The sequence below is a fragment of the Leuciscus leuciscus genome (assembly GCF_965113295.1).
Source record: "Leuciscus leuciscus genome assembly, chromosome: 16".
Lineage (NCBI taxonomy): Eukaryota > Metazoa > Chordata > Actinopteri > Cypriniformes > Leuciscidae > Leuciscus > Leuciscus leuciscus.
In genome coordinates this window covers 7440998-7465557 of record NC_138740.1, presented here as the reverse complement: position 1 = coordinate 7465557, position 24560 = coordinate 7440998, and the positions used below count along the sequence as shown (strand labels likewise).

The following is a 24560-nucleotide window of genomic DNA, read 5'->3' as shown; positions in this document are numbered from 1 at the left end:
CTGTCCTCCGCCGCAATTTCTTGGGAAGAGAAACATCCAATAATCATTCCTAAACTCCATCACATTGCAACACTGTTGGTGCGTTATTACCATGAACGAGTCGCACACCAAGGCAGACACATCACTGAAGGCGCCATTCGGTCTGCCGGTTTATGGATATTGGGAGGAAAGAGACTGGTTTCAAGTGTCCTACACAAATGTGTTACTTGTTTGAAGTTAAGAGGCGAGACAGAAATGCAAAAAATGTCCAACCTACCTGTCGATCGAGTTACCCAAGTTCCTCCATTTACTCATGTCGGGATGGACGTGTTTGGCCCGTGGACAGTTTGTGCTCGTCGCACCAGAGGAGGTCTTTCTGAAGGAAAACGCTGGGCAGTGTTGTTTACCTGTCTAGTCACAAGAGCAGTGCACATAGAGGTAGTGGAGTCTCTATCAACATCGAGCTTCATAAATGCTCTAAGGAGATTCACCGCTATCAGAGGACCAGCAAAGCTCTTTCGTTCCGATCGCGGAACAAACTTTGTCGGTGCCTGTAGAGAACTAGGAATAACACCACAAGAGGCAGAGCTTCAGTCTTATCTCAAGGAACAAGGCTGTACATGGGACTTCAATGTACCCCACTCTTCTCACATGGGTGGGGCATGGGAAAGAATGATAGGTGTTGCTCGCCGCATTCTGGATGCCATGCTACTCAAGGCGCACTCCCCCAAACTCTCACATGAGGTCTTAGTCACGCTATTGGCCGAAGTTGTTGCTATAATGAACGCAAGGCCAATAGTCCCAGTGTCATCAGATCCACACAGTCCTGCTGTCCTCACGCCTGCCATGCTTTTGACACAGAAAACAGATTCACTGACCGCTCCTTTGGGATACTTTGACTTAAAGGATCTTTACCGGAGTCAATGGAAGCAGGTCCAAAACCTTGCGGATCACTTCTGGAAACAATGGCGTCAGGAATACCTTTCCACACTACAACCAAGACGGAAATGGCAGACAAGTCAACCCAACTTACAATTTGGAGATGTCGTGCTTCTTAAAGACAAGGGAGCCAGGCGGAATGAATGGCCTATGGGACTGATAGTCAATACGTTTCCTGGCCGAGATGGTAGAGTTCGCCAAGTGGAGGTTAGGGTAGTTCAAGGAGGTTCTGCTAGAGTTTATTCAAGACCCATCTCAGAAGTCGTTCTTTTATTCAGGGAGACATAGTGGTATACTATATTATACCAGGCGGGGAGTGTGCTGCTCCTTTAAGAAAGCAGGTAGAAGAATTACTACACCATGCTGTTTGTCTCTTTAGACTTGCCGTAGTTCTCAATGCATGCAACAACCCTGAAGCACAGCTGAGCACTTTTCATCATCTTTTACACGTTTTGTCTTCATAACTCTGAAGAACTTATGTCTGTAAGTGATGGTTAAAGTTGCATTTTCATGACAACCTTAAGTAAAGACCGTTTGAATTACGTTTTTGTGTGAAAAGTGTTAAAAACGGTAAAGATGCTAATCGCGTTAGCCTGTCTATGGCGTTTTCCATGTTAAGTTAGCATTCATGCTAATCGCTATATAACCATGTGTGGTTAATGGGTAAATTTAGTGTGTTACTGTATTTTGTGCTTTTCAAAGTAGTATTTAATCCTGTGTTAATAAGAATTTAACCTATTCAAGTTTATTAATATGTACATTTGTATTTCTGTATTGCAGTTTCACAGTGCTTCTGATAAAACATCCTAAACGTCCTACTACTTCCTGGGTGTTTATTGAAGAACCTGTTAGCTGTCTGCCAAGCTAGAAGTCCTACCCAAATTTTAGTAAGGGCAGAACAGTTAGTGATGATTCAACTACACCATTAGTGCTAAAAGTTGAGTCAGACTTCCTTCAGTCTAGGTCATCGCACACATGGGCTGTTGCTGATTGTTGCTTCTTGTTCTCTGCCGAACCACATCAAAACCAAACCTACACACTCTGACAAACCGCTACTTGAAATTACCCTTCAGAAAACCCCTGATAGCAAAACCTACTTACTGGTCTAGAGCTTTATAGTAGATGTCCAGGTCCTTATTGGCCAACTCTGTTGTTCTCATGACAATCATTTTGTCTCTGTAGAGATCCTCAGCCCGGCTATATTGATCCTCATTGAGCTCTTTACGAAAACGGAGGATCTCGTCCTCGTAGCCTTTCTGCCGACCGACAGCCACACTGCGGTTCTTTTTCAGGTCATCCAACTTTCGCTCCACTTCTCGCCGCTCACTTGACAACAGAAGATACACTCTTTAAGATACACACTCATTTGAACTCTCAGCCTTTGTGAACATTTAAAGCGGCGCTATGCAGTTTTGGCAATTCCTTCGTTGTTTTCTCGCCAGTTTCTCTATGGAGCTCCCCCTACAGCTTCGGAATAGATATTTGACAACACTGTCGTCAAAACTCATTGGTGACTCTCCCCCTCCCATCTTCTAACTCTGGTCATGTACATTTGTTTTCAAAGAAGCCGGCGAACGCATGGAGCCATGTCCACTGAGGTCTGTATGATACACAGAAGGCCAGCATATAAATGTTTAGATAGTGTATGTTTGCAGTGCCGTAAAGCAATTCATTACACGCGAGACCTGATATCACACGATACTTCCTGACGCTGAGGTCAGGCCCGCCGGCCCAAAGTTGCAAGGGTGATTTTTTCCGCTCACAGGCGCTAAGGGGGTGCGAGAAGACCACCATTCAACCCGAAAAAAGTCATATAACCATTCCAATGACTCCGAAGCCGTTCAGTTATGGTAAATTAAGCTAAAAAAAAACTGCATAGTTCCCCTTTAAACAAACTAGGTTTCATTAAAGTAGCAAGGAGTAAAATCTATGAGTTGGTGAGAGAGATTAATTTAGAGTTATGGTAACCAAAGAACATACTCAGCATATAAAGTCTTCTGAGCTTCAGAAAGTGTCAAACATCATCAGGACTTCCTAACTGGCACTTGGTAGTTGTATATAAGAGGTATAAGTTATCTCATACTTGCGCAACTGCACGACTTGCATGTTTCCCATCTCCTTAAGCAAAGCCTCAAGTTTTCTAGACACCCCTTTCAGCTCCTCTGCACGCTTCCGTAAGGTCAAGTTATCTTGTAGGCAGCGTTCTTGAACCTGTTAAAAATCACAAAATCATATATCATTAAAAATGGAAATGAATAGCTATATTGTATAATTAAATTATACTGTAACGCTAAATGCCTATAATTAATGGCTAAAATTGTGAAAAAATCTATTTCATAGAGACATCAATAGCAGTTTTGGTATCGGTGATATTGGCCTTCTTTCATTAAACAAATATTTAAAATATAGGCTACTGTCTTTATGTTGTTTCTGCATTGATTTGGAGAATATGAAATTATTACAAATAAAAAATATATTTAAAAAAATGAACGTTAGGTACGATTAATCCAGTAAATGAACGCACTTATACAGTACTGTACAAAAGTCTTAGGCACTTTAGTATTTTCACCCCCCAAAAATGCTATATGGGGAGGCTGCAGACCTGGAGCCGGTAGATCTACGCCCCTAGCAGTTTTACGCCCCTGGCAGTTTTACGCCCCTGCTGTTCCTGATGCGTCCAGTAGGGGGATATGCTGCGAAATAACACCATTAAATCGATGCTCAAAACTTACACAATAATAACCGTCCAGTTCATATATTTTGCCCGAATTTGTGGTTTTTGTTAATTTAAATATTAAACGTTTTAGTATAAATCTGCACTGCACTATGGATTAAAAAATCTCTAGATATTAGGTTGGGCTTCACTCAGCCTATACAGAAGACTATTTGTTTTCATGAATTAAAAAATAACACACATAGTTGGATCAGATGACAAGTAATGATATATGACCTACTATAGAATAGTTAATTGAATATTGAATACATTGATATTGAATAAATAGTAATAATAATAATACTAATTAATAATAATAGAATATTCACTGTATGTTTTTATACAGGAGACTGAGTGAAATATGTTGTTGTGAATTTATATAAAGTTACAATTAGATATTAAACATATTTAGCCCATTAGACATACAGCACCGTGTAATCATGTGGATTCTCGATTAAATATCTGCTGTACTATTCACTTAGTCATCATACAGCTACAAAACAGTGTCCTACATAGCATTTTATGAAGACAAACACAATTTATCCCTTTTCTAAAATTCCAAGGGCCATTTATAAGAAAGAGACAATATTTTTGTTCACAAAAACATTATTTATCAACACCATTTATGAATTATGATGACTCCCCTATGGCTTGCCACTCTGCTTTAACTGTTTTTCTATCCTCCTGTCAAAGTGCTTCTGCTCACTGATAAAAAAATAAAATTTAATTAAACAAACAAATGTAAAAAGGACCTCCATGGTGAATTTGATTTTGTCAAATTCAAAAGCAGCAGGACTCACTGTTAAATTTTTTATAAAATTCCTGAATCCTTAATTTTTTATCACAGTTGCTTTTGTACATTTCATCATTATTCATTATATCAATTCATTTTTTCCTTCATTAGTGAAATTCTAAATACACCTCCGCAATTCATCAGTTCAGGACACATTTACAAAATAAAGTGTAATAGAAATGTATTGAAAACATGATTACTGTAACAGTTTATGACAACTAGTCAGCCATTTTGCATTTAATGACTTATGCAAGGAACTAATGCCTAGATGTTTTGAGTATGACAATTCAACAGAGAAATAGCATAATAGGCCTATATTTTGATCAACATGACATAAAGAGTTGATAATGTAGGAAACAGCAGACAGTTGTACATTATGAATTGCATGAATGTACCAAAGCATTTGCAATTTGTATAAAATGAGAAATTGCTTTTATGATGTGCACAAGTGAAAGATGATGTGATTTCAGGTTTGATCTGAGAAATGCACCAAAGCAACTGAGATAAACTATAATACTTATTGGAGACCCAGCAGAATCACTGACCCCATGAGTCACAGACCACATAAAAGAAAGTGTTACGAGAACACAAACTGCCTTTTTAATTTGCATTTCATGTGTGTATTTCATTAAAAAAAAAGCTAAACTTTAAAAAAATATAAAAAGGACATCCATGGTGAATTTGATCTAGTCACAGTGTGTGTGTGTGTGTGTGTGTGTGTGTGTGTGTGTGTGTGTGTGTGTGTGTGTGTGTGTGTGTGTGTGTGTGTGTGTGTGTGTGTGTGTGTGTGTGTGTGTGTGTGTGTGTGTGTGTGTGTGTGTGTGTGTGAGAGTGAGTGTGTGTGTGTGTGTGTGTGTGTGTGTGTGTGTGTGTGTGTGTGTGTGTGTGTGTGTGTGTGTGTGTTGGCCAGAATTTATGTCAGATGAGTGTGGATTGCATCAATTTGCTCCTGATCTTCAAAGTACAATGGCACAGGTACTTGTTGGTGGAACACTTTTGGAAAAAGTGTCAAGACACTTTGATTTCTTTTGGCCACTGATGATGGACTGTGCAGAGAAAATGTAAAAAATGACATTAAAAACATGTCCTTGTATGTCTCTGTAAGTCATTTATTTACTAGAGAAGCTATTGGTTTGGAATGCAGTTAAAAAAGAGATGGGTGTTTATAGTTTATAAAAGTTTCGAGAGAGAGAGAGAGAGAGAGAGAGAGAGATTTCCATAGCTAAAGCAAACACACACCTTTATGGGATGCATCATGCAAGTTACTTGGCAAAGACAGAGTGTGATAAATCCCACTTTAAGTGCACACAGCCTACATTTTAATCCAGATCAGTACGCTATTTTAAGAAAAATTTATATTTAGATATAAATGAGATAGTTAGATCATCTCATTTTATAAGAAACAACTCAAACCAGAAAGTAAAGGAGTCTTACCAGAAGAGGCAAGATAAAGACGGGCAACAAAAGAAAATTAATTTTGAAAGTGAGTAGAGAAGACTAGGGGCAGCTAAACTTACACGTGGTCAGCTATAACTTATAAATTTAAGCCAGACAGAACATCAACCTGACCGTCCAGAACTTTTTGTCTCTCGAAATAAATGATAGACCTATCCATTGATATAAAGAAATGAATTGATAACTACCTAGCTCTATCAAGCTATTCGTTTATAAATAATAAATGTTGCATCATTGCTAAACAACAATAACTTTAGCGGATTATTTATTATACCTCAATCAATTCGTGTCAATGTACAGCCTCCCCCTACTGGACGCATCAGGAACAGCAGGGGCGTAAAACTGCCAGGGGCGTAAAACTGCTAGGGGCGTAGATCTACCGGCTCCAGGTCTGCAGCCTCCCCTTACTCCAAAAATGTATTTAAGCCAGTTATTTCGATCTTTTGCTGTAGTATGTCAGTAGGAAATATCCGTTTACATTTCTAAAGATTCCTTTTGCCATTAATTGTAATAATCCAGTGATATTTTTAAATGCACAAGGAGTCTGACAACAGCCGGTGCTCCACACGGAGATCTGATCTCACCATCATCAAGTACATCTGTGATTACATGAATGCAACTTTAAATGACTTCTGCAGTCTCAAAATTATCCAACCACCCGAGTAGCCCTAACCCTAACCCTAACCCTAAACCCTTGAGTGACCGCAAAAGACCTGCAGCAAGACTTGGTGGCAACAGACACTGAGGTTTCAGCTTGCACAGTAAGGTACGTACTAAACGCATGCGGTTTTCATGCCAGAACTTCAAGACGTACACCACTACTAACCCAAAAGCACAAGAAAAGGCAGCTCCAATTTGCTCAAAATCATATAAATAAGCCACAGAGGTTCTGTGGAGCGATGAAACAAAACTTTTCGGCCCTGTGGATCAGCGGTATGTTTGGAGGAACAAGAATGAAGCATTTGCTAAAAAAAATAAAAATGAAAAACTCTGCCAACAGTTAAGCATGGTGGGACTCTGTGATGCTCTGCGGCTGCTTTGCATCCTCTAACACTGGAAGCCTGCAGTGTGTGGAAGGAGAGATGGATTCATTAAAGTATCAGGAAATCCTAGTGAGGAAGCTAAAGCTTGGGCGTCATTGGACCTTCCTTGGTGGGATTTGAAGACGACGGTTGCAGCACGCAAACCCAAGAATATTACTGAAAAATATTCTAATATTCAGAATTAATGAATATTACTGGGGTAATATTGCTCATGAGGAATGGGCTAAGATTCATCAGAAACGCTGCCAGAAGCTGCTGTCTGGTTAAACATCTCGTTTGCAGCAGGTCAAACAGCATAAGGATGTTCTACTAAGTAATAAAGATGCTTGCCATTAAAGGGTTGAATAATTTTAGAACTGCAGAAGTCATTAAAAAGTGGCATTTTCAGTTGAATTTGGGGAAACCACTTGAAAGATTTGTTGTGTTGAGCTATTTAAATTACCTTTGTTTGATTTGTTCATTGCAAACAGCTGAAAGTCTGTAAATGTTGCCAATAAATCTGATTTGCAATGGGGGTTGAATAATTTAGATTACAACTGTATAGGCCTATGCAACAACAAAAGCAAAAACACATAAAGCTTTGCTTGACCTTCTGAGTGTCAATATCTTGTCGGATGTTGCCCATGTCTTTATTGGTCTTCTCTCGCTGTTTTTCAGCCTCGTGTAGTTGTTTGTCAACCTCTTGTAGCTCAGTTTCTTTTTGCTAAATAAGAAAAAGTAAAAAAAGAAAATAAATGAGAAAACATACTTGCATTTATTAGGAAACGAGAGCTAAGAGATGCACATTATTTTGTCGTACCTCTTTGTAGCTGTCTTTGCCCTCTTCAATGTACTTGGTGGTCTCTCTTTCAAGGAGGGTCAAGTTTTTAACTTTTTCCTTGAGTGAATTTATCTAAAAGAAAGTATAAAGTTTCAGTCAACTCTGATGATAAGCAATGACTTTGGCTTGCATTAAAGTAAAAATCCACAACCTTTCATGTAATACATTGTGGGGAATAATTTCACAGTAAACAAAAATAAGTCACATAAAACCTAAAACACAAATGCAAAAACAAATTAACCAACACCTTTTCTTGCCCTTCTTCCCGTTTCTGCATCCTGCGCTTTGCAATGTCCTGTTTCTCCAGCTGGAGCTTCTCCAGAGTTGCAGCTAGAGGAGACATCTGCTCCTTTGCATCCTAATAAACACAAATCATGACACACCAGTAAAAATATGATTACATTATCGTTCAAAAGTCTGGGGTCCGTAAAATTTTATGTTTTTGAAAGAATTATCTTATGCTCACCACAGCTGCATTTACTTGATCAAAATACAGTAAAAAAAAACTGTTGTGACAACTGTGCCATTATACTATTATACTAAAATGTATATTACTGTCATTTTTGATCAGTTTGATGCAATCTTACTGAATAAATACATAAGTAATCTATAGATGTTCCCTTTTATGGGTTCATATAACGCTGAGTCAGGAGCTGAAGCTATGGGAACAGTAAACCACAGCACTACACTACGAGATAACTGCTGGTTTATCAGTCTGTGATTGCAAAAACACAAAACACTGACAAACATGTATAAATAACACCCCGCTCAAGCAAAAAGCAAAAACAACAACAACAACAACAACAAAACTGGGAACCTGGGGTCAGGTTAATATCAAGATTATAAACTCTTATAAAAGTGTCCAGAGGTGAAGATAACCCACACGCCTCATAAGCTTTACAAATAGCATTTCTCACCCAATGCAACATCAGCTACTCAGACTTACACCATTATGGTCTTGATGGTCAACTTAAACCTTTAACTCTCTGGGGTCGATAAACGAACCGGTGCATTCTGTAACTGTTGGATTTTTTCCACATAGCAGCGAAATCGACTTAAAATACTCTTAACTGGGAAACACCTATGCAATCTTTTACATTATCCCAAGACTCAAAGGGTGGAATAGAAAAGGGCAACACTGCAACCTAGGAACGAAATTAAGCTGATGCAGCCTTGGGTATATATATCCTAACCTAGGTCATAACAAGACCTTTGCCAGGCCTGTAAATCTCTGATTCTCTCAAGAGAGGACAGAGCCAATAACAACACTGTCTTAAGTGTCAGACTCTTCTCTAAAGCTGATTCCATTGGCTCAAATGGAGAATCTTTTAACCCTTTCAAAAAGATAAATCCAATGAGGGAAATTGTACAGAGCAGAAATGTCTTGGCTGCCTCACACCTTGATAAAGCAGAAAACCAGAGAGTCAATCCACAGACAGCGAATCAGATCCAACTGTCAGTCTCTGCACCACAATGCAATAAGACAACACTTGAAGGCACATATGTGCCTCGTAGAGGGTATCCTACCCTTTCTGAAGGTTTAGTCTCAACTCAAGCCCCTGCAAATCAGAACCAAATGAAAATACTTAAATGAGGGCCAATTGAGAAAAAACAAAACAAAACTGGTAAAATCCAACCTGAGGAAATTCCTGTGCCTCTGGACAATTTTAAAACAAAAATACTCATCCTTCAGATAGATCGTAACAAACCAATCTTCGGTTTGAATCTGAGGAACAAGTGTACCTTCAACCACCTACATCTCAGACACAGTTTTACAGATAGTGGTGAACTCAGAAGCATCTGAGATTGTGATTGATATACCCTGATGGAGATCCTAGAAGAAGGGCAAAGGCCTGCAGGGCAGATATGGTTTAGGTGGCCTAGAATCGGTCTGATTCTCCAAACCGAAATATATTGCACCACGAGCTAACAGATCTGCACACAAATCATCATGTGCAAACTCATCCGGAGAGGCTTTCAGCATGCAATTTAGAGAGCGATAGGGAAAGCATGACAGAAATTCATGGGTTCACTCTCCATAGCCTCCACTCTCCCCTAACTCAACAATCAGATCCCTAAGCTTTAGGTCATGCAGCACTTCAGCAATAGCAGAACTAGTTATAGAGGGATGTCCAATCATTGTTTCCTCAGAGAAAAAAACTAAGCACTTTCATTTTAAAATTCTTGCAGTGCTGACAAGTCATTAAAGGCGGCTTGAGCATGATGATAGCCCAAGCACTTATCATGCGAGTCCTCGCTCGTAATAAAAAAGGACACAGAGCCACATACTTAACGAAATGCCATTGTGTTCACCCAGAGGATAATAATCTCCGTGATGAAGGCCACCAAACATGATGAATCCATTCAAATCAGAAGAAACACACTACATGGCTCAGATTTCTGAAGAGCAGAAATCTGAGGAGTGATGCCATGATAACATCCTGGTGACACATGCCTTAGTGACCGGTGCAAGCACAATCAGCCAATGAATTGGTGTGATTCTATACAGGTTTCAGACAATCTTCATACCTGGAGGGTGTTTCGATAATGTCAGCTAATGACGCTGCATCGAGTGAACCTATGAAAGGGAACTTTTCTCATTATGAATGAAAGGCACATTAAAGTGGAGAGGCGCTCCTCACTCGAATGTCTCGTTGGAGCGTCTGGATTTCAGTGGAGAACTCCACACACTGCTCCTCCAACTGTTGACGCTTCTGCATGTTGCTGGAGATCAGGAGCTTTTCTCCACGAATCTCGTTTACGCTGCTTTTCAAGGCCTGGATCTGCTCCTGCTGGTCCTGGATCAGTTTCCTTTTCAGCTCGATCTTACTGCAGGCTAAACACGAGGAGCATCACATGGAGACACAGTGATAAACAGGGTCATATACAGTAGGTGTTAGAACTTATTTTACCAGTATTTGGGTATTTGACATAAAATACTTTGTTAACATTTGCTGTGGTGTGACATGCTACATTTAAAATAAATTCCAATAGCATTTTGCTAATACTTCTTTTATATTAACAATGCATGCAGTTTCTTTTATATTACATTACTTTGTTTAGTCAGCCACATATTTTAATTTTATGTGTTTTTATTTTATTTTATTATTATTGTAGGTGCATTTAAACCTCTCCTGTAAATTTAAAGATTATCCCTAACTGAGATTTAAATCAGAGTTTAAAGTAATGGAGCAACAAGATTAAAGTTAATTTATCTTAAATGTAAAATAAAACTAGGATCAAAATGATAGTTTAAATGAGAGCATGCTTATTTTTAAACAAATTTTAAAGTTTGGTGCAACAGAATTACTAGATACACATAAGCGTAATCCCTATTGGTGCAACTCACCCTAAGTAGTGAAAGTGATTAAAAGTATCGAAAAAATACCTTTTCCTATTAGCATCTATCTATCTATCTATCTATCTATCTATCTATCTATCTATCTATCTATCTATCTATCTATCTATCTATCTATCTATCTATCTGAGTTGGTCGTTCTGTCTATCTGTTGATATAGTACTCAGGATATACAATTTCCCTTATAAATTTATATAAATATAAAATAAGAATATCAAAGAACAAATGACACATGTTTAAATTAATGTACATGGCCATTCAAAAGATTGGGGTCAGTAAATGAATACTTTTAATTCAGCAAAAGACTATTTAAACAGATTAAAATTGACAGTAAAGATATTTATTATGTAACAAAGGATTTGAAATGCGGTTTGAAATGCTGTTCTTTTGAACTTTCTATCCATAAAGACTCCTGAAAAAAGTATCATGGTTTCCACAAAAATATTAAGCAGCACAACTGTTTTAAGCAGTACCAAATGAACTGAAGGATCATGTGACACTGAAGACTGGAGTAATGATGCTGAAAATTCAGCCTTGCCATCACTGGAATAAATTACACTACTATTTTTGTATATATTAAAACAGAAAACATCATAAATTGTAATAATTTTCCACATGTTTTTACTGTATTTTTGATCAAATAGATGCAGCCTTGGTGAGCACAAGAGACTTCTTTCAGACCCCAAACTTTTGAACAGGAGTGTACATTCACATGAGATTCACAAAAAGTGTTTTGTATTCTACATAAAGAGCTGAACGTACTGGTGTCCAGGCGGTGTTGGGTCTCTTGTTTCTCCTGGCTGACCTGCGTCATGGTTCGGCTGAGGTCAACTCCCTGAAGCTTGGCTGCATGCTGAGCGATCTTTCTCTCCACATCCTTCAGGTCAAGCTACATATGACAGGAAACATTCTGATTACCCACAGTTCAATAAAAATACTGCGTTGTGCTAATACTAACTTGTGCCACATCAATTACTGTTGCATCCACGTTTATACTCTATTTCAAGTGAGAATAATATATCGAAAGCCATTTATGAGAACTATTCATTTATAGCACACCTTTAAGCTAAGCTTTTTTTTTTTTTTTAAACATGGAGAACACTATAGTCTCTGGACTCTGTCCCGGACACCAAAATTGTAATGATTCATAACAATTTGTTTTTAGATTTCTATGGAGATAAAGGTTAAGATCCTGATTTTTTCAGGAGTAGTACAGCACACCATGAGAGTATATTAGCACAGTTTGTTTGCTTTTGGGATCCAAAGGAGCATTTGGACCTGGAAACCGTAATGTATGAAATCAGACTTAAAGGTGCACTTGTGCAGGATTTTCGGGGAAAAAATTTTGTATAGACTAATACTAAATAATGCCTCTCAATCACGGTTTATGGTCCACTAGAAGTGTGCAGCGGTGTTTGTGTCTAATAATACACTACTGCCTATATTTTCATATTTTCTTCCTGAATTCCTGTGGAATGTGTAGCCCCAGCCAATAATGATGCGTGGCACAGGTGAGGACGGGACTTCATCATATGAGTCTGAAGCTTGGTTAAGTTGTCCGGTAAGTTGCTACTGCCTTGTTGACAGCTATCTGTAATCCGTCAGAATACTAGGCATTATAATTATGTTTTTATGATGACACGTAATTATTGTTTATTAGTGAGCTAGACTGATGATGGCTAAACTCGCTCGCAAATTACAAGCAGTCATCTAATTATTTGCGTATCTGTTCTTAAAGCCCAATTTATACTTCTGCGTCGAGTGTACGCCGTAGTGTACGTCGTAGGGTACGCACGTAGGCGACGCCGTCGTGAGCATTTATACTTCTGCGAATGTCTGTGTTGCTCTGCAGTTACACCGCCGAAACGCTAGTTGGCGCGGGTGGGTTTTAATGTTCCAGTTCCACTGTGTTTACATTCCTCGCGGCTGTTTTGAGTTTAGGTTTCTACGAGCAATGGCGACTGAAGGACAGGAGTCATACAGATGGCTGTATTTCCGCACTTCTTCAAGCAATCTCTCGGTCACTTGGTCTATTTCCATGGCTCTTCACTGATCTTCGGAATTAAAAAATGGCGGGCGGGCGGTGCAGAGTGCAGAAGATCCTTCCGGAAATGCGTAGGAGGAAACGCGATGCTATCCAGCCGACCAATCACAGATCTTGCGGTCCGCGTCGCCGCGACGCGTAGTTACATTTTTGAGGAGGTGCGCGTCAGGGTACGGCGAAGGGTACGACGTATGGTACACGTCAACGCGTATGCTACGCCGTACCTTCTACGCGCACCCGACGCAGAAGTATAAATTGGCCTTTAGTATACACAATGCTATTTTTGGATGATTTTTTATAACAAAACAGCTCATTGCTCATGTTCCCGCTGGTGTTCTCTTGAGTCGTTCGGCTGCGTGTGCAACTGATAGACAGGGAGAGGACTTGTGTCTCTGGCGGTTTTCAGCCTGTGAGGAGGGGCCAAGTTTAAATGTTGTGTTTACAAACAGTAACTGAAAATCCTGCATTGTGCACCTTTACAACCGGATAACAACTTTTGCTCTATTCTTCATAAAGCTACTACAGTATATGACTTCAGAAAACTTGAGATTTAGTATATAATAAACTTTCAATATTGTGTATTTTTAATAAGAATCCCAAATACTGCAGTTTTCTGAATGTTCTATGTGATAAATAAATAAGTCTTTAAGTAAATGTTGTATTGTTCTGATGTGCTGCATGTTACTGGATTTTATTTTCTGTGTTTGGACTGGCTGGAGATGAGCTTAGACCTGACAGCGATCCATGAGGGAGACGTCCTGCAGACAGGCCTTGGCGGTGTCTTCCTCAGACATCAGTGTGCACAGCAGCGTCTCCTGCTCCTCAGTGTCTCCTTTCAGCTTCTCAATGTCTCGATTCACACGCTGGAGTTTATTTCTGAGCTCTGGCAGCTCTTTCTCCTGGAGCTCCACTATAGACTGCCTGTCAAGACAAAAAATATTCATCAATATCAATATAAGGGGTGGATGGAAGGAGGGGTAATCTGGTGGATGGATGGATGGATGGGGAATGAAGGGGTAAAAAGGAGGAAGTATGGATGGAGGAATGAAGGGGTAAGTAAGTGGATGGATGGATGAATGGATGGGGGAATGAAGGGATAAACAGGAGGAAGGATGGATGAGGGATGGAGAAATGAAGGGGTAAACAGGTGGACAGAGGGGGGAATGAAGGGGTAAATAGGAGGAACGATGGATGAGGGATGGAGAAATGAAGGGGTAAACAGGTGGACAGAGGGGGGAATGAAGGGGTAAACAGGTGGACAGAGGGGGGAATGAAGGGGGTAAACAAGTGGACAGAGGAGGGAATGAAGGGGTAAACAGGAGGAAGGATGGATGAGGGATGGAGAAATGAAGGGGTAAACAGGAGGAAGGATTGATGAGGGATGAGGGATGGAGAAATGAAGGGGTAAACAGGTGGACAGAGGGGGGAATGAAGGGGTAAACCGGTGGACAGAGGAGGGAATGAAGGGGTAAACAGGAGGAAGGATGGATGAGGGATGGAGAAATGAAGGGGTAAACAGGTGGACAGAGGGGGGAATGAAGGGGTAAACAGGAAGAAGTATGGATGGATGGATGGATGGATGGATGGATGGAGGAATGAAGGGATTAACAGGTGGATGGATGGATGGATGGATGATGGATGATGGAAGGATGGAGGAATGAATAGATAAACAGGTGGATGATGTATGGATAGATGGATGGGTGGGGAATGAAGGGGTAAACAGGTGGATGATGAATGGATAGATGGAAGGATGGGGAATGAAGGGGTAAACAGGTGGATGGATGCAGGAATGAATGGGTAAACAGGTGGATGATGGATGGATGCATGGATAGGTGAAGTAAAAGATGGATATATAAACATGAAATAAAGGATGGATAGTTAAAGTGATAAACAGATTGAGGAATGGACAGATAGATAGATAAAGTGATAACTGAATGGCCAGAAAAGTGTTATTGCCTGATGGGCTTCAGTGCCATCATTTCATCACGCCTGCGCTCTTTCCTCTTCAGGTCCTGCTCGGTGTTCTTCAGTTTGTCTGGGACGAGCCGCAGCTTGGACTGCATGTCATTAATGACGTCCTGGAGCTCGGCCTCTGAGGGGAACACACGCTGACACACGGGACAGCAGGGCTCGCCCTCCTCCGTCAGCTGACTGATGAACTGACTGCACACAGCGGTGGCGCCCGCCAGCATGGCTGCCAAGAGAAGACAAAAAGATAATGAGAATCAGTGCTGGGGGGAACTCATTACAAGCAACTTGAGATATGTAATCAGATTACTTTTTCAAGTAACTTGTAAAGTAAAGTTTGAATTTTCCAAAAAATACCTCAGTTACTTTTTAAAATAAGTAACGCAAATTACTTTGTTTTCCCATTTATTGACTGACAGCTCTCCTGTCCCCATGTTGAGAGAATCATGAGTAAGTGGAGAGGCGTTGTGTGAGTGTGTTTGTGTGCTTTGTGAACATGATGCTTATTGCAGTTCTAGACTAAAAGTGAGCGTGCATTTACTCATCTCACTTGCACAAAAAAAGATTCAATATTTCTCAAAATGAATAAAATCAGTGAAATGCAGAATCAAAATACTATGCAAACCTTCAAAAACTAAATATGTTAAATAAAACATACATTTTTATGCATTTAATCTCACTTTATTGACCAATGTACTTGTTTCTGACCTTTGATAATGTAGAGAAACAAGTAGAGAAACTTGTGCATGCTTTCATCACCAGCAGGGTGGATTACTGTAATGGACTCCTCACTGGCCTTCCCAAAAAGACCATAAGACGGTGTCAGCTCATACAGAACACTGCTGCCAGGATTCTGAGCAGAACCAGGAAATATGAACATATCACACCAGTCCTCAGGTCTTTACACTGGCTCCCAGTTAGATTTAGGATTGATTTTAAAGTATTATTACTGGTATATAAATCATTCAATGGCCTAGGTCCTCAATACATTGCAGATATGCTCACTGAATATAAACCCAACAGATCACTCAGACCATTAGGATCATATCAGCTAGAAATACCAAGGGTTCACTCTAAGCATGGTGAGTCTGCTTTTAGCTATTATGCTGGAACCAGCTTCCAGAAGAGATCAGATGTGCTCCTACAGTGGTCACATTCAAATCCAGACTCAAAACACTTCTGTTTAGCTATGCATTTACTGAATGAGCACTGTGCCACTGTTCGTCCGACTGTTTGTACTGTACTGTATTTTATTTTTCTGTATATATAACTGTTTTAATTATTCTTATTTATTTGTATTATTTTTATTTCTTCTATGTAAAGCACTTTGAATTGCCATTGTGTATGAAATGTGCTATATAAATAAACTTGCCTTGCCTTGATGATTCAGTTAAACCATAAACAAAAATGACTATAGATTTTTTTTGTTTTATTGGTTAAAGTAAGTGTTAAACTTTTAATTTTTAAGTTTTATTGGTTAAAGTGTTAAACCTGCATCCTATTCTTCCATTATCCAGAAATGGCAGCAGAGCTGATAGGTTTGTCTGAGCTGCGCCCTCTACTGTACAGCCATGAATTTCCTTCAGCCTGAGGCTTATTATTTCACTTTTGGTGTGAAAGGGTCTTTACATTTGCCCAAAAATATAACTTTTTTGTTATAAAAAAAACAAGCCCAGCCCAGGTGCAAAAAAAGTAACGCAAAATTAACATAACTCATTACTTTAAAAAAAAAGTAACTAAGTAGCACAATTAGTTACTTTTTAAGGGAGTAACGCAATATTGTAATGCATTACTTTTCAAAGTAACTTTCCCCAACACTTCCGATAATCACATTCAAAACACGGAAGACTGAGAAAACCAGGAATGTTCTGAATTCACACACATACTGGGTTGTGTAACTGCTGTGGACTTCATAAACTCAGCTGTGTGGGTCCCAGCTTGATATCTTATCAGACTTCATATCAACAGTCATTGCTCTACTTGGCATAAAGAAAGTCTATATCCTGTTTACCAATAAACAGTAATTTACCGTCAAGCAGGCCCACACAGAATCTGCATCTGAAAAGCTTCAAAGACTTCAGCAGAATTCAAAGGCCATCATACACAAAACGCGTCCCTCGACCCTAGCGGGCTCATGTATGATTTGTCCATTATATTAGCATTTTCTACCAAATGTATATGATTTTTTGTATTATTCTGAAGATTTGCCTACAAAATTAGCACAGAATGTAGATTTAGTGTGGATCTGAAATGTTTTGTGAGAGCATACCTCTCTGTTTAGAGGACTTCTCCAGCTCATCCTCCAGTTTACTCAGGTCTGACTGGAAGTCCTGACTGCCGCACACGTTGAAAAGTCTCTCTTCATAGTTGACCAGCAGCTCTTCCTTATGTTTGATTTCTGCCATTAAGTGAGTCTTCTTCTGTTCTCCAGATGCAAGCTCCTTACTATGAAAAATAAAAATGAAAAGTCTTGTCTAATGCTAGTTAATTTATCTGAAGGCTGCAAAGGATGTATTAACATTTATTGGGAATTATCTCAGCACTGTTCAAGTTAGAGTAAGTTGGAGGATAATTACATTTTATTGTGTAAATACAGCATTTGGAAAATTGTACATTCTCCGATATTATCTTACACATAAACATGTATTTTATTGATGTGTGTGAACTTACGAACAGTTTATGTACACTACTACAAGTGCAAGCAGGGACGGACTGGGGCTAAAAAACAGCCCTGGACTTTCTCCCAAATAGGCCCATCATCCGGCCATTCGCCTCTAGCCGTGTGGGACAGACACTAGCCAGGATGTCCTGATACTATGCCACAATACTGTAGCCTATCAGACAGGTATTCACAGCAAGTAACATCTCAAAACCAATGATGATAATTGGGGTTGTGTTTATTAATGAAGCCTCAGCCTTCAAATAAAAACAAAAAATGTACAATGCCATAAAATACAAATAATGAAATGTCACTGGCTACAGTAACCCAAATTACAACTTGTAATTATAAAACATATAGTTAGGCTACTGTATACCAGGGATCTCCAACCTTTTTGTGTGCAAGGGCTACATCTAGAAGGAATTTTTATTTGTTATACTCCAATATTTATTATACATAACATGGTGAAGCTTTTTTACTTTTCACCATCATATGGGAAATAATAAAATATCTTGATATTCTGGTTCAGACTTAAAAGCGTTTAAAAAAAATCCTGAAAACTTATGAAAATTATTTTTTTTGTTTAGTTTTTTTTGTTGATTTTCTATAAACCTATTGTACGTGTTATCAAAAACAGTAGCCCAAACATTTAGTATAAATATAAATGAAAAAAAATAATGAAAAAAAATAATAATAAACTGCCATAACTTCTAAACAAAAACATTACTGCATTACATTTAATACATTTATACATAACTGTATTAATATAACAGCATTTTTAATAGTTAATTCATAGGTTTTGGTGTGTAATGTCTTCTAACTGGTTTGTTCTCGGAACAATGTTTCGCCTGTTTTTTTTTTTGTTTTTTGTTTTTGCGTCAATATGTTGAGAATATCAGCGCTGTTTCATCTGGCTTTTTACAAGCTTAAATCACATAGTCATTTGTGGTTTATAATAGAGATAGAGAATTCTGCGCTGAATTGAAATGCTTCTCAGACCTCAGTGGATCGCGCAGCTCTGTGTAATAATGTTCGCGTGATCGAGATCAGCTTTGTCCGCGATCGCTTTTTTTTGGGCCGAGCTGATAATGCGCTGCTCAGATCAAACAAGTTTTGTTCCGCTTTTTAAGCGTTTGCCATTTGATGTTTCTCATACGCAACGCAAATGACAGCGTACAATCAAAGAGAGTTGGGTAATTTTGTAGAGGCAAAAGTTCAAATTGAAACGTTTAGTTGAAAAGGTCGCAAAATTATACCATTTATTCGAAGTCTGGAACCCCGACGGCAAGTTGGGGCTATTTATAGAATGTGTTTAGCGGGCAACTCACAGGCACCACGTTGGAGACCACAGCTATTCAAATATAATGTAAGCAAATTTAAAAGTGCAGCCTTATAAAATGTCAGTGGCTATAGGCCGACTCTTCTTCCTCAGTTGTTGTTTTTTACACGTAGCATAAGTGATCATATTAGTGCCCCTGCTGTTGGCTGTTAATACTGCTTTATTAGACTTTTTTTTTTGTGCCGACGGCCCTCGGTTGGACGGCCGTTCTGGACTTTTCCAGAACGCACAGATTGTCAATCCGTCCCTGAGTGCAAGTCATATCTGCCATATTTGCTAGACAGCCCTATTTTAGACATGTCTGTGTAAGCTAAACGTCACCATTTGAAAACTACACTGCATGTTCCACTGACCTGAAGATGACCTGTTCCTCAGGCACCCAGAAATCGAAACCAAATAAGTATAAGATTTAAGTATGTGGGTGGTTGTACAAAGGCCAGTATTTTCTGTTACATCAGTGTCAATGCATGTGTGTATGTCGCTCATCACGTAGACATTTCAATTATGATTAAAACTGCATGAAACATTATAGGCCCTCACACTGAATATCATCATTTATGGCATTCTCTAGCTTATTATAATAAACGTTTGCGGAAAAACAAATCAAAGTGCGACAGACTTCATTTTGCTGAGCCGTTCTCTGGTGGAGTTGATCTCTCTGGTTTTGGAGTGGATCCAGTCTGCCAGCTCGCTCTTGCTTGGAAAGTGTCCTAGCAGAGACACCAGCTCTTCATTGTGTCTCGACTTGATCTTCCTCACTTGCTCTTCTTTCTCCATCTGGAATCCGAAGCAGAGATAAACTATTTATTTTCTAGTTGGATAAAGCTGTCTCTTTGCAAGCCTCTGTCTGGCATAAGCACTGATCATAAAACTGCTATATTAGAGTCTATAGATCACACTATCCAGACATTACTGTGCTGTATATTCTGTATACTGCCATAACTGCCTAGAAAGAATGCCTTTTGGCCTAAGTGACGTCCAGTTAATATCTCACAGTTTGCTCTGATTCAGCACATTTTGATAAATGTAATAATGGGAATAATTTGGTTCATCCATATACTGTATATAAAAATCTGCAAACTTCTAAAACATAAATAGTAGCATATATTGTCTTTGCTAAAACACTCTTGCTTTTTAAAAAGAGTATGAAAACATAATTTCTGAAGGAACTATTTTATAGATTGCACATGACCTTAATAAATAATTATTTAAAAGCAATCTATTCAATTAAAGAAATTAATCTGAAAAATTATCATAGTAAGAAATGGATGACCAATGTTTGTAAAAGATGATGTGTTTGATTGACCATTCATTTTTAAATTCAGATTTCCAATCATATCTTGCTTTAGGCAGCATGGAATGTTATAAATTATTTTGATGCCCCATCAAACATTTTAAAATAAACCTAGCATTAGTTGTCATTTTAATAGGCATCAGTTAAACTTTTTTTGTTGAAACTGAAATTTAACACAATGTACAATTGTAATAGTGTACAATGTACACTATTGTTATAAATAGTAAATTTTTTGTGATGTAAAAATGACAAACTGAAGTGTTTATAAAAGACTGGAGGATATTAGGCGGTCAGGAAACTGCAGAAAGACTGTACTGACATCTAGTGTTACAGTTATTTACTGCAAACATTGTGCTGGCAAACTCAAACACCTCTAGAACTTAACACATTTTGTAGGATATATTGTGGTATCTCGAGATTATTAGCAGAATTCTGATGTCATCTCTGCACCGCTTTATTGTCCAAAGACATTTGTTTTGTTTGTTTGCTACATTTGTTTCAGAATTTGGCATAAAGGTGTTATCACAATGGATGGATGAAGCATTTATAAAGCGCTTTTCTAATGTACTACTACAATACTGTACATACGGTCTCTCCTCAACCACAACTGGAGAGAGTCTGGACTTCGGTTTAACGTCTCATCTGAAGGACGTGCTTTTTTTGACAGTATCCGATTGTTAAGTCTGACGTCACGCGTGACGTTTTGGGTCCCAAGCGGTCCAGAAATAACAACGGTGGAACCTGTAAATTTATTTACGATCACGTCCTTCTTAGTGAGGCACCCTTGGCGGTCAAAAAGGGTTTAAATTCCTTTAACACCAACAGAGTGGTTAGTGTAGCTCATCACTCAGGTGGCATAATTAAGAGTAGAGTCCTCAATGAAAAAGAAGATTTACGAGGTTGAAGTGAGTTAGCTCGGGACACGAGACACAGCACTGCGGCATTGTAAAAACACTCAATAATAACCAAAACACCAGCGAAAGCGGTAGGTAGGTAGAGAGGACCTGGACTTTGGACCCGGAAAGAGTATTGGTTACGTCACGACTTAACAACCGAATAGTGTCCCCATCACTATAGTGGGACATTAGGACCCACACAGACCACAGGGTGAGCAGTGCCCCCTACTGGCCTCAACCTAGTTTTCCCAGGAGTCTCCCATCCAGGTACTGACAGACTCAACCCTGCTCAGCTTCAGTGGGAAACCAGTCTTGGGCTACAGGTGATATGGCTGCGGGCGAGAATGATGTGTGTGTTCACCTTGGTCTTCTTGAGCATGTCCATCTCTGCATGTGCCCTGGTGTGTGTGTTGAGCAGTTCCATCTCCTGGTCCAGTCTGCGCTGGGCCTGATCCAGTTCAGTTTTCTCCTTCTGTAGATTGATTACTTCTGCCTTCAGACTGTCCACAGTACAGGCCTGCGTGGCATTATCAAGCTCACGCTCCTATAAACACACATACATTAAGAAAAACACATACAAAAGCAATGCAGGGTGTCAATGATGGTAGTTTTGTTGGTTGCGGTGTTAGTATTGTTTTCTTTCTACAATTTATTTTCAGATTTTAGGCCAGATTTATTAAACAGGGCAAATTAGCGTGAGACTGTAATCCTGACTGACATTAAAAATAATGTCGCAAATACCAGTAAATTGAATACCGCAGATCTTAGTAGATTACGTTGTATAATTTATTTAAATACACTTCTCACATAAATTTTACATCTGAAAGGGAAACTCCTACATATGTATGCAATAAGGTCAGCTGCAAAAATGACTGTGTCTGTGTCTTTTCATCGCTATTTTCTCACTGTGTGTCTTCAGTAAACCTCAAAGTAGTTTTTTACCCCAAAAGAGGGATTGAGCTGGTGCAAGCTGTTAGCTGACATGAACGCGCTATATACATAAATGTTTTCCATAGTCATTTTAGTTAAAGGTTCAGTTGGTGGAAACCAACAGAACATTGACAAATGAAATACGTTTTGTATGCGCAGGTCGCACAAGCGGACTGAATTTGTTTTGCACTAATCAGTTGTTCCATAAGGTGGCAACACTGGCCCGGCTGTTGTTTCACAGTAGAAAACGAAACTAAAAGAGACGGAACAACAACAACATAGAACATACTGAAGACTGCAACAACAACAAACACACATTGACAAGCGTTTGTGTGAGGGGTGTTATGAGAAAGCCGCAACTTTATTTTAAAAGACATTTTTATCAGTCATAACTTCTGGAGAAAAATAGGGCAAACACTGGACATAGATGAAACTTTCTAGAGTGCATGTGTCGACCGTCTGCATGCTATCAAATGGAGTATATTTTGAAAGGCTACGAGTTCGACTGTACGCATATGCTAGCGCACGCGTTAAAAAAAACTAAGTATACTTTGGGCTTAATGCTCAAAGCAAGTTTAGTGGTGTAGTGCAGATCTAACCGCTTTCTGAAGCTCAGTGTCCAGCTCCTGCAGTCTGCTAGAGGAGCCCTCCAGTTTTTGGAGATCACACTTGATGTTCTTCAGTTCCTGTTGTTTCTTGGCCTGTATGTCTCTCTTCAGCTCAACGGTTCTCTCTAGACCGGTCTTCTTATTACGGAGATCATCGATGCTTTGCTGCTTCTGTGCCTCTTTCTCCTGCATATCTTGCTGAAAACAAGAAATTATTATTAAAAATGGCAACATGCTATATACTGATACTAATACTGAACTTTTGAAAATATATGAAGTTTCAGGATATTTATAAATATCTGAATTAATATTATTTAATAATTTTCTGTTAAGCATTGAATAATACAAAAATAATATAATTAAAGTGTTACCCAAACATTACATATGTCTCTATATTGGATAAAACACTTCATAAAGTGTATAAAAATTGGCAATGCAATATATATATATATATATATATATATATATATATATATATACAGTGTATATATATATATATATACTGTATATATATATATACATACATACAAAAGAGCGTGAACTGGGTGGTAAATGACGTCCTGCAGTTCAATTATCTACCATAGTTTGGTTGAGGGCTTCAGTGTCCTGGTCCAGTCTCTCTTTGACTTGTCTGTGGAAGCTCTGGAGTTGTCTTTCGTTAAGAGGAGTCCGATCATAGCCCTCCAACTCCAGGGAAGACGCTAAACTCTTCACCTGGGTGTCCCTCTTTTTAATGTTTTGTGTGTGTCTATCTGCCTCCAGCTGCAGACGGCCTTCAAATGAACAGAAACAATGACGATGAACAGCTCTGAGAAAGAATAAACTTTTTTCCTGCTAAAAATGCATTTTGAGCAAAATCACTCGATGTGAAAGTATTAGCCTAGTTATTAGTGCATGTCTACAAGTATAGTGTACTTTAGGACTGGAATAACTAATCTATAAAAGCAAAATTTCTTAAGTGAAGTAACTTTGCAGTAGTAGTTATTTCAATTTAAAAAGAGGATAAATGATGAAGGCCACAAAGTGGGAGAAAAGCAAAAATATATGTGTTTAACGCCAAAAGCTCGAGACGAGAGCACTTTATATAAGAACTTAAGGACGTCACTATTCTTCTATTGACTCTTTTAAATACTACAATCAACGAAACAACCATTTGATATAGAGAACACATTTCCACCACCACCACACAACAATAAATGAATAGCAAAGGAGCAAACGACTACCTTGCTCAACTAGCAAGTCATTTTTGATGCGGTCCATCCTCTTGCACTCTCGGCCGGCCCGTTCTAACTCGCGCTGGCACTCCGTAAGTCTCCGTTCCTTCTCTTTGACAGTCTGCTGGTGGTTCTGATACATGTCCTGCAGCTCATCATCTGAGCCCTGAAACACCTAAAAACACAGCACAACACAGAGTCAAGGCGCCCCAAGGAATGAACACACGGTGTGCTGCAAGGCTCTGTCTTAGGCCCTTCGTTTTTCTTTCCGTACATGCTCTCTTTAGGTGATATGTTTTGAAAACATGGTATTACGTTTCATTGTAATGCTGACAACTCTACATTTCTCCAGACTCAAGACATGTTTAATATTGATGATTGTCTCTCTGTTTTATTACAATTTAAGAAGTAACCTTTGGGGAAAGAAAGAGGGGAGGAATAAATCGAGACATGACTCAGGTTGAACTCAAATCTGTCACTTGGGGACATTTAATTTAATATTCAACAA

General features: G+C 39.0%; 1 protein-coding gene across 1 annotated transcript in view; it reads right to left on the bottom strand.

The window, feature by feature from the left end:
* Positions 1 to 1929: 1929 nt before the first annotated feature.
* LOC309477978 (DNA repair protein RAD50-like) overlaps positions 1930 to 24560 on the bottom strand; it is a 45908-nt gene continuing 23277 nt past the window's right edge. The window contains exons 6-20 of the mRNA XM_082141518.1: positions 24062 to 24227; positions 23418 to 23611; positions 22830 to 23036; positions 21662 to 21844; positions 19730 to 19887; positions 17382 to 17557; positions 15101 to 15338; positions 13876 to 14065; positions 11863 to 11989; positions 10385 to 10578; positions 7990 to 8100; positions 7722 to 7814; positions 7512 to 7625; positions 3002 to 3129; positions 1930 to 2244 (exon numbers count right to left, since the gene is read on the bottom strand). Of these exons, the coding sequence (XP_081997644.1) occupies positions 2016 to 2244; positions 3002 to 3129; positions 7512 to 7625; positions 7722 to 7814; positions 7990 to 8100; positions 10385 to 10578; positions 11863 to 11989; positions 13876 to 14065; positions 15101 to 15338; positions 17382 to 17557; positions 19730 to 19887; positions 21662 to 21844; positions 22830 to 23036; positions 23418 to 23611; positions 24062 to 24227 (2508 nt within the window). The 3' untranslated portion in view covers positions 1930 to 2015. The remainder of the gene's footprint in view (positions 2245 to 3001; positions 3130 to 7511; positions 7626 to 7721; positions 7815 to 7989; positions 8101 to 10384; positions 10579 to 11862; positions 11990 to 13875; positions 14066 to 15100; positions 15339 to 17381; positions 17558 to 19729; positions 19888 to 21661; positions 21845 to 22829; positions 23037 to 23417; positions 23612 to 24061; positions 24228 to 24560) is intronic.